Below are 11,072 nucleotides of genomic sequence, written 5' to 3'. Positions count from 1 at the left end.
TGTTATTACTTTGTATCAGTTAAGGTATATGTTTATGTTGTTTTTTCATGAGTTCATGTGAATCTAATAGTTTTTGCATAGAACATATATGTATTAAGAATTCACTAAATATTTGTATTTATATTTGCCCGCTAAGGAATCCTAAAACTTCAAATCTTGGATTCGCCTCTGCAGAAGGACAATCGAGGCGATACAAAAGAGAGTACAAAGTAAAGTAACCATTATTTTCACCAGAAGAACCATTTTTTCTTGGTAGAGATATTTTCAGCTGGCTCATCCTTCTTTCTGTTATCCATTCCCCTCTTCAGAGCCTCCAGTCTTTTCCTGCATGAGGATTAAATTCAAACAAAAACCTCAAAGAAACAACAACAAACCCAATGTAATCCCAAGTGGAGTCTGGGGAGGGTAAAGTGTACACAGACCTTACCCCTACCTAGACCTTACCCCTACCTTGAGAAGGTAGAGATACTGTTTTCGATAGACCCTCGGCCCAAAGAACAACACAAGAGGCAGTAGCAACTAGCAGGAACAAGAAGATAATAAGATAACCGAGGCTAAAAGAATATGTAGAAATAGAAATAAAAAAATAATGAAAAACAAGAATAATACTAACCCTCTACCCTAATTCTCAACTTCCACATCTTTCTATCAAGGGTCATGTCCTTGGTGAGCTTTTGTCATATCCGGCCTAAGTACCACACCCCAATATTTCTTTAGCCAACCTCTACCCCTCAACCCCACTATGGACAACTTCTCACATCTCTTAACCAAGGCATCGACACAGCTATTCACATGACCAAACTATCTCAGCCTCGATTCCTGTATCATGACTTCCAAGGGGGCCACACCTCTCGGCTCTCACACCTCCTAACTAGGGCATCTGCAAGCCTCAAGAAACTGGCTTGCAAATACTCAACTTCTGCTTCGCTAAGACCTAGTAGCTTTGAGTTTGTTCATCAACCTAGGTTCAAGTTTAAAAGTTTAAGATAGAGTCATCGCTTACAAACCAAATTCAGCTTATGCAGATTTCAACAGTTTAAATTGTTAATTAAATTTATAGCTGCACCTTCAATTGGAAAAATAAGATACACTACCATGGCTTAAGGAATACTATGGTCTCAAAAACAATCGATCACATATAGGATTCTCCAATGAAGAATTGCAATAGAATGTCTAACTATTTGTCATGACTGATTCCACCACAGGCAAAGTACACAAACAGATGATCCACTAAATTGAAAGCATACTAGCGCCAAATTTAAATTTATAAATGATCCACAAAATCTAAAGCACAATTTCTTCCAAGTTCCCTTGCTTAACAAATGTTACGAGAGAACCAAGAGTACTATAGCAAAGGTAGGGAATAGTCAAATAACTAACAGAAGAATCAATCATTATACTTGGTATCAGTCATGCGACCATGTAGACTCCATCGTTGCCGAAAACCTTCCATACCTTCAACTCCACTTGCCAAAATCAAGTGCCTAGAACCAAAAAAAAAGGATATTTGGAGAACATACTTATTGTATATTGGTTCATATCAAATGCTGTACACACAAGCATAAACTACCTTTAAGTTCAAAGTACACCACCACATACGTCAATCTAACAAAAATGTTAAATAGGAGCGATTTTGTATCCACGGATGAGAATTCATATATTTTATGCTTTCTGTTCCTGTCATACCTGTTAATGGTTTCTTTTAGAGCACAGTTCAAACAATATTTTTCTCTTATATTTCTCACGGCAAATAACTAAGCTATTAACCAAGGGCACCATCAAGTCTTTTTGTAGCATGGGTGCCAAGGGGTAGTATTAGGTCAATTCTAGAAATATGTACATAAAATACGGAGTATCTAGTTTTGCAGAAAGAGCGCAGGTTCACGTGCCCCAAAAATTGTACATAAATTCGCCCCTGTCAGATCCATTTAAGTATTAGTGGTTACATAATTTAGAACTGAAGTGACAAAGTATCTATATGAAAGTAGAGTACCCTGTTGTCTTTTAAAGTACTGCCTATGCGCTTCAAACATACAACATTAGCTATCGCCTTCAGATTGATATATAAAAAACAAAGACAAACATGACTGATAATGAGAAGGGAAGCAAACAATACGGAAAGTACTCTTTGCACTCACTAAAACCGTGATGGTATCACAATATCATGGCGAATTTTGACAAGGCAAAAGCTCTACTTCACTAATATACATAGCAACTTGTTTATGAACAGAACTAGCTTTTTTAGTTAGTTAATTAGTGAGCATAAAGACATATCAGCATTGAAATACAATCCATCTTCATTAGTCAAACACAATGAATGAGTAAAATACGCTATTTTTGTTTTACTGATAATAATAATTTCTCAAAGGTTAGGCCGGACTCCTACAAAAGCAACTACTATTATTGGTTACTTTCAGCTAAAATAATAGATTCATACTGCTTATACTGTTTTACATTATCAAGGCTTATATACAAAACTGCACGCATGATAATGGTAACTTCACGCAAAGGAGCTGCATTGATGCTCAGAGATAGCCCGTAAGTTTCAGCCCGTAAGTTTCAGCTAACTGAATACTTCATCAGTCATTGCCAAGGAAAAGACAGTATCAGCAATATCATTACTTATTGACTCTTAACATACCTCTCTAGTGATGTGACTTCTGATTCTAGATGAGTGGCTCTTTCTTTTGCTTGATCTAGAGGCATTGACATCCCTAATTTCTGTTCACTATCTTGAAGGCGTTGCCTGAGCTCCTTATCCTACAGATGAGAACTTCAGATTAACAACAAGAAGTATGCTTCAATCCCATGCAAATCGAAGTCGGCTATATGAAAACTCACTGAGCATGCTTCCCAATTAAATTCATCTCAAGTGGACTAAATACAGAGAAAATTTTTAAAAAATGTACTAGAAATTCTTTATATTTGCTACTGGCATAAGGATCTCTAAACCGCAGAAAATTATTCTTTCAAGCAACCAAAAATCTCATTTAAAATACATGAAAATCAACTTTATATGGGCAAAAATGTTAAAATATTAATTCATTGGTTATTATTCTCACCCTTCTCTCTGCACATTGCCGATATAAAGCAATCTCATCCTGACAGAATGGCTCGATATCATTAATTTGTAAGCCTAAATCAGAAAAACCTTGACTTGATGAGCATTATGAACCACATGAAGCAGAGAAGGACCATTGAGGGAAAGAAGACATACAGAGGAACAGATTTCTTAAGATTCCGTCACAGAGATCAACACCTTCGAGTACATGAGACGCTATCTCAGGTGGAATAACAGGCGATGGCGGGCCCATCATCAGATCATCACCCACCAGGATAGTTTCCTCCATAGTCTGCTTTGAATCAACTAAACAAAAAAAAAACACAACAAATATAGAGCATAAGTCAAACTGCTGAATCCTTTTGGCACTGCCTCTTTCACAATATAATAAGCCAAATGCAAAAGTGCAAGTAATGTTGAGTCTCAGAAGCTCAGGCTGCAGTTCTCTAAGAAAGTTCTCTTTCATCTCTATTCTTTTCTTCCCTTTAAATGGTGTTTTCAAAGGCGAAGAAACAGACAAAAATACAAAGTTTTTAAAACTATATGTAATGCAAATTTACATTCTTTCAATCTCAAGAAAATCAAAATGAAGCTTGGGAAAAGGGATTTTTTTTTAAAAAAAAATCTTTGAGAGAAATAATACGCAAAGAGTTACCATCCATGGTGTCCTCCTTTTGCTATGATCCAGCCGATGTCGATTCTATGCACCAAGAAGTGATTTTCACAGATCCTCTGAGAAGTTCTTCAAGCTTCTGAGTTGATACAGATGAGCGGAGTACTTGGTAACACGGCGACTGTATTTCTTGTGCTAAGCAAAAGAAATTTGGAATAGAATGCCGACTTTGCTACAAAACAAACGAAAAGAGAAGTTACGAGAGTAGAAAAGGAAGATCTTCTGTTTTTCAATTGTTTAAGTGTAAATCTCCTATATGGTACCATTATCTGGAAATTCGAACAAGCTTCAATTCCCCCACCCAATTTTCATTCACACAACTCATTCTCATCCGAGCAAATATTATAGCATTCTAAGTTTATAGAGTCAAGAAACCAGCAACAGAGAGATTAATCACTAAAGCACAATCCAAATCAATTAAAACATTATCATACAGATAGGTAACTGAAATAAAAAAGCAACCTGAATTTACTTTTCGACCAAACCCCAAACAAAAATCCGTCAACAATTAATCAAACACATCATGAAGAGCACACCATTTTCTAACATTAGAAAACTACCACAGAGACGTCAAAAAGTAAATTATTCACTGAAGCATAGTGTCGTAGCCACATGGGGTGGCCATCAAACACCCTCCGTCGAAAAATTATACCATGTATACAGAAAATTATACCAAGTATATAAGTCAAAAATTATTTTTTTTTACGTATATTATTAAATCATGAATACTTTTAACAAAATTTATGGCTTCGCCACTGCTGAAGCATATTGTCAAACCCTATGGTCGTTTGGCAGGATGCATTAGAAAATCTAATTCATTTATTAGTTATCGTGCTATTTAATCGTTTGTTTGATAGGATAATTTAAGCCTATATATTACTAATACATATATCAGTTATACACCCTATTCAGTATTATAGGGTGTATAATTAATACCTAGCAAAAACCATGGTATTAGTAATACAAGTTTTATTGGGGGCATCAAGTCATCCTATTCTATTCGAGCACTTACTAATCCTAGCATTACTAATACACCATTTGCAGTACTATTCTTAAACACTCTACCGAACGACCCCTATATTGTGGGCATCAAGTCATCCTATTTTATTCGAGCACTTACTAATCCTAGCCTTACTAATACACCATTTGCAGTACTATTCTCATACATTCTACCAAACGACCCTATATTGTGGGCATCAAGTCAGTGGCGGACCAAGAATTTAAGAATCGTGGGTGCTTAAAAAGTTTAAAAAGCTGGAAAAAAAATAAAAAATCATCTCAACAAGGTTCGAACCCTGGGTGCCCCTTCCACTGGAGAACCCTAAGATCATCCTAAATGCTAGTGCACCCAGCCAACTTTTTATTTCAATGGGTGCTTTTATATTTTTTATAACTATTTTCATATATTTCTTATGTAATTATACCTATTTCGCATCGAGTTTAATGGGTCCCGGATCACCCTAAAAATCAACGTAGGTCCGCCCCTGCATCAAGTCATCCTATTCTTTTCGAGCAATTAATAATCCCAGTACTATTCTTGTACACTACCAAACGACCACTACACTATGGGCATCAAGTCATCCTATTCTATTCGAGCACTTACTTATTCAAGCATTACTAATACCATCGTATTTAGTACTATTCTTATATATTACCCCTATACTGTGGGCATCAAGTCATCCTATTTTATTCGAGCAATTACTAATCCCAACATTACCAATACCAACACATTTAGTACTATTCTTGTACACTCTACCAAACGACCACTTTACTGTGGGCATCAAGTCATCCTATTCTATTCGAGCACTTACTAATCTCAACATTACTAACACCATTGTATTTAGTGCTATTCTTATACACTCTACCAAACGACCCCTATATTGTGGGCATCAAGTCATCCTATTCTATTCGAGCATTTACTAATCCCAACATTACTAATATCATATTTAGTACTATTCCTATACACTCTTCCAAACGATCCCTATACTGTGGGCATCAAGTCATCCTATTCTATTCGAGCATTTACTAATCCCAACATTACTAATATCATATTTAGTACTATTCCTATACACTCTTCCAAACGATCCCTATACTGTGGGCATCAAGTCATCCTATTCTATCCGAGCACTTACTAATCCCAACATTACTAATACCATCATATTTAGTACTATTCTTGTACACTCTACCAAACGACACAATGCACTTACTAATCCCAGCATTACTAATATCATCATATTTAGTATCATTGATACACACTCTACCAAACGACCCCCATATTGTGGGCATCAATTCATCCTATTCTATTAGCACTTACTAATCCCAGCATTACTAATACCATCATATTTAGTACTATTCTTAGACACTCTACCAAACAATCCCTATACCGTGGGCATCAAGTCATCCTATTCTATTCGAGCACTTACTAATCCCATTATATTTAGTACTATTCTTATACGTTCTACCAAACAACCCCTATATTGTGGGCATCAAGTCATCCTATTCTATTTGAGCACTTACTATTTCCAACATTACTAGCACATCATTTGCAGTACTATTCTTATACACTCTCCCAGACGACCACTATACTATGCACATCAAGTCATCCTATTCTATTCGAGCACTTACTAATCCTAGCATTGCTAATACCATCAATGTGACCATCAAGTCATCCTACTCTATTCAAGCACTCAAGAAGTTAGACTGCTACACCAATTTGAGGAACTTATTCAGTGAAGCATATTGTCAAACAGTATGTGGGCATTATGTCATCCTATTCTATATGAGCATTCAAAAAGTTAGATTAACACCCCAATTTTACTATTAATTAAAAAGTTCTTTCAATACATTTTAAGTCATACAAATTCTACATTACTTTATTATATTTATGAGTAATTTATTGAGCAAGAAATTAAAAAAGGGTGGGAAGATAAAGAAATGAAATTACCAGATTTCTGAACCCAAAAAGGGATTTTCAGTATACAATAATGCACAAAAGACTAGTAAGCCTTTGGAATATTTAAAACACTAGTTTAGACACGTCAATAAAAAGTTATACCTTTTATAATACTTATATAATTTAGTTAAAGTATAAGTACTACGAGAGACAAGTGATAAACTTTTTTCTACTTAAAATACTTAAAAAAAAATAATTAATTGATCAAAACTTAATAAATATAAAAGGATTCCTAAATCTAAATGGTCAAAGTGCTACTACAATATAACTTTTGGAATTGATACATTATGATAAATTATTATTATTATGCTTAATACAATTATATTATTTAGTCAAGATCATCAGTATTAACTAATGATAAGAAACCTAAACTTAATAACCTAGGTAAATCAATTTGAAAATTACGATTTCTTTATAATAATGAGATTAAAAATCCTTGTCATTTGATGGGAGAACTTCTTCTTATGCCTGAGTTATTTCTGGATCAACAAAATCCTCACGATTCTCCTCTTCGCCTTCTATTTTTGAGTTTCTCTTTTTAGCAGTCTTTGACCAATAAAAGTTGACTTGTGCCTTAATTAATGCAGATGAGTCAAGTTAGATCAAGAAGCTTGAAAAACACATTAATTATATTAAGAGTACTAATAAATTTTATAATTTTATCACTATTTGAACTTTCTGGACATATTAGTAGTGGTATTGAGAGTTTTCAAATTCTTTTTCCTAGATAACTAAGAGTCGTTCATTATGTACTACACAAATATCAAACATAATTAGCTAAATAAACAAAGTGATTTTACCGATTTTGCAAGCAATCTTGAGTTTTTTCAGCTCTTTCTCTCTGGCATGCCAACCAGTAAATCCAAAAGATCACTTAGAATATTTTGAATCAATTTCAACTTTGTCAAATCCCAAGTTAGAATCCATATACTTAAATATTACTAAGAATATTGATCTTAGAGTTAATGATAAAAAACATACCTAAAGTTTTTTAGTTTTAGGGGTTTTATACCTGAACCATCGGTTCTGCGAGTTTTCTACCTAATTTCCTACTTGAATTATAACCAATTATTGATCAAATTAAAACTCAAGTGTCAATTTTAACTATTCTCTTTTCCTGAAATATCACCATAACAAGTAGCAAAAGAGAATAATCAATAATTACGGTATATTTTGAGAAATAATTGTCACACCCCTTTTTCACGTTTAACTCCCAAAAAGATTCATTTTAAATTTCGAAAGGGTTTTATTATTAAAGTGACAAAGATGAAAATTTGTTTCGAAAAGGACTTTTAACAATCAAAACTCAGAGTCGCTACTTGGCATAAATCGGGTGTGCCAAGTTACCCATGGATATCCTTTTTCAAAATGGTTTTGACTCTTTAATACTGGTTTGCGAACAGAGATTCCGGCTAAGGAATTCTGTTGACCGAGGAGAAGGTGTTAGGCACCCTTCGATCCCGTGGTTTGACCACGGTCGCTTGGCAGAGCGTATCGGCTAAATTGACATTACAAATGCATAAACCACACAAAGCACGCAAAAACAATCACTCAAGCAAACAAAATAAAATAATCCAAAATATAATGTCCAGTCCAATTATACAGTCCCGAAAAATGAAAAATGGGTAAATGTAAACCTATTCTATTCTAAACTAATCCTAAACTACTCATATGCTTTATCCGACGCCTCAGGCCTTCATCACGGACGTCCTCCGAATACAAAATACCTCGGGGCATTCCCCGGATAAAAATAATACAAGTACTTCGGGGCATTCCCCGGCCAAATGATACAAGTGATCCCTAAGCAATATAGCCAAGAACCATTCAATCACACAAATCGAATATTCCATCAATCCACAATCCCTAAATTCGCCTACCCGACCTATGTTTCCTATCAAGCTTTTGATTTAAAATGATTCTATCAAATTCATGCTTAATCCGAATTAAATAAAACGACAACGGTCCAAAATTTAACTACATTCAACTTTTTAACAACTTCTTATTCCCACCCCGAAATCCTTTTTCAATCAAAAATTAATACATGCTTTGACTATCAACTCAATTTTCAACTCGAAATCCAATATAAACAACAAAGAACCAACGACAATTAAAGCATGATAATCATACGAATTTCACGTGAATAACATCAAACATTCACCAACTCATCCAATTTCAAACATGCCCAATTCAACAAATTACGATAAAGAAGAGAGAATGAGTTAAAGAAAATGGACCTTCCAAAAATCAATTTCGATGGGTAATAATATTAAAGAAGACCCGCACTTGGAATCTCGAATAGAAAACCTCGATTGTGATGAATCCAACTCGGTATAGAGAAAAACTAATCCAAAATAGAGCACGAAGAACTGACTGACCCAAATCCAAATGCAGTACCCAACGCTGACTGGTCTCGAAATCAATTTCTGATGAACAAAAAGGGGTAAGGTTTCTGTTGTTCACCTGAGGGTCGTGAATCGATCCAGACAAGTTCTAAACCAGCAAGAATAAACTCAATTCGACCTCCTAAATTGATAATTTCGAACAGAACTACGAACACAAAACTCCAATACATGACAGAGCCAAAGGACAGTGTACCCGAGCTTCGGTGAGCTCAGGTGGCGGCAAAGAAGATGAATCGAGGCAGATTTCGGTTACTTTTGACGTTTACCAATCGGGGTTTCCTAGAAATAAAAAAAAGAAATGACGAGAGAGAAAAAAATGGAGATTTTGGAATTGGAACGAGCGAACGACGAACCTAACTAATTCCGGCAAAACTTAGTCGGAAAATCTCAAAGAAACTGACCGGAAATCCCTCGAAGCTCTCTTCATTTTTCAGTTTACTCACCTTATACACATGTGATTTCGTGCATAGATCTGTGAGAGAGATGTTTGAGCTGTTGGAATGGTGAGGAAGCTGTCCGTTAATGGTAAGGTTAATGGTGTATTGTGTAGAAGAGAAATATGGAGATGATGATGTGGGTTTGTATATTGTTGTTGTATATGAGGTGTGAATTTGTGTGTTTCTTGTTCCCTATGTATGTATGTATATAATAAAAAAAAAAGAATCCCCCCCTTCTATTCTGGGTGTGTATGGAATATATGTATATTGTGAAGGTGATGTGTAAATGATGGTGTAACACCCCGTACTTAATTACGTGCATTAGTCATTGTTATATGTGTTGGGGTATATGTATTGATCCTAAGTTAGGTATATATGAGTTTAAGTATGAGTATTGATTATTTTGAGATGGTTTCAAGTGTATAGTTTGATTATAGGTGTATAGGAATCGACTTTATTTATATCGGAATTTTCCCGTCGATGGTTCCATACGAAGGTTATTGAATAAGCTTTCCAACGATATAAAGATTTCCAAAAAAGGATAAGTTTCGGATATAAGCGAGCTCGTTCGAAACTTTAAAACGGTGGCCGGGATGTGAACAGTAAAATGTGCAGGAAACTACTGAGGCCTGCCAGTTTTTTGGGTCAACTTTGAACGATCATAACTCCCTCAATATAATGAACTGGTTGAGCTACCATATATCAAAAGAAAGATCTTTGAGTCTTCTTTCCAATGAAATTGGTTTCATCCAAATCCAACATCTGAGTAAGGAGTTATACTCGTTTTACTTCAGCCTCTCAAAACAGATTTTTAGGGTCAACTTCAAATGATCATAACTACTTGTACAGGACGAACTGGGTGGATTAATTTATATTAAATGAAAGACCTTTGAATTATCTTTCTAACGATACCAATTTCACCCAAATCCGATATCGGAGCAAAGAGTTATGGCCGATTTACTTTAGCCTATCAAAACAGTCCACCATGGACAGATTCGGATTTACTTAAATTTTTAAGGGCAATATGGTCATTTTCCATCACCTCATGGACGAAAATTGGTCATTATATACATATTACATATACTTAGCCTTATATCCACCATTTATCATCCAAATCATTGAAGAATAAGAAACCCTAGCCTAAGTTCAACTCCAATTATCTTGTGATTCAACCGTAGAAAATCCAAATTGATTCCGTAGTTGTGTTCACCGTCTCAAGGGCTTCGAGAAGCACCCCTTATTTGTGCCAACAGGACTTCGAAATCAAAAGGGCCATTTTTTTTGGTAAGGATGTAAATTATGTTGGTGTTATTTATATGGATATGTATATATATATATATATATGCATGTGAGCATAAGAAGTATGTTATTTGATTGTTGTTGAAAGATGATTGGAAATGATGTTGGATTATTCTTGTGCATGGTTGGATTATGTTAAATTGTGAAGGAATTTGGGGTGATGATGTGGTATTGATGATGTGGTATTGAGATGATGATTATATACATATACACACATAAACCTATTGTTCAAGTTGGTTTTTGGAAT

The 11,072-nt window shown here is 35.0% G+C and overlaps 1 protein-coding gene across 13 annotated transcripts; it reads right to left on the bottom strand.

Annotated features, from left to right (window-relative positions):
* Positions 1-70: 70 nt before the first annotated feature.
* On the bottom strand, positions 71-9,683 carry LOC107851488. 13 transcript variants are annotated; one of them, XM_016696531.2, is made up of 8 exons: positions 9,533-9,679; positions 8,922-9,368; positions 3,717-3,906; positions 3,218-3,367; positions 3,063-3,136; positions 2,642-2,760; positions 1,401-1,484; positions 71-324 (listed from the first exon to the last, which is right to left on the bottom strand). In XM_016696531.2, exons 3-8 carry the CDS (start codon positions 3,721-3,723, stop codon positions 228-230), a joined length of 531 nt encoding a protein of 176 aa, XP_016552017.1. In that variant the 5' UTR covers positions 3,724-3,906; positions 8,922-9,368; positions 9,533-9,679; the 3' UTR covers positions 71-227. The 13 variants fall into 13 exon arrangements, with proteins under 13 accessions (XP_016552017.1, XP_047256631.1, XP_016552016.1 ...); XM_047400675.1 differs by having other exon boundaries at positions 8,922-9,683; XM_016696530.2 differs by lacking the exons at positions 8,922-9,368; positions 9,533-9,679 and adding an exon at positions 7,488-7,756.
* Positions 9,684-11,072: the final 1,389 nt, after the last annotated feature.

Source organism: Capsicum annuum, chromosome 12, assembly GCF_002878395.1.
Source record: "Capsicum annuum cultivar UCD-10X-F1 chromosome 12, UCD10Xv1.1, whole genome shotgun sequence".
In the NCBI taxonomy this organism is placed as follows: domain Eukaryota; kingdom Viridiplantae; phylum Streptophyta; class Magnoliopsida; order Solanales; family Solanaceae; genus Capsicum; species Capsicum annuum.
Note: the sequence above shows the minus strand (reverse complement) of the source record. Positions and strands in the feature narration are given on the sequence as shown.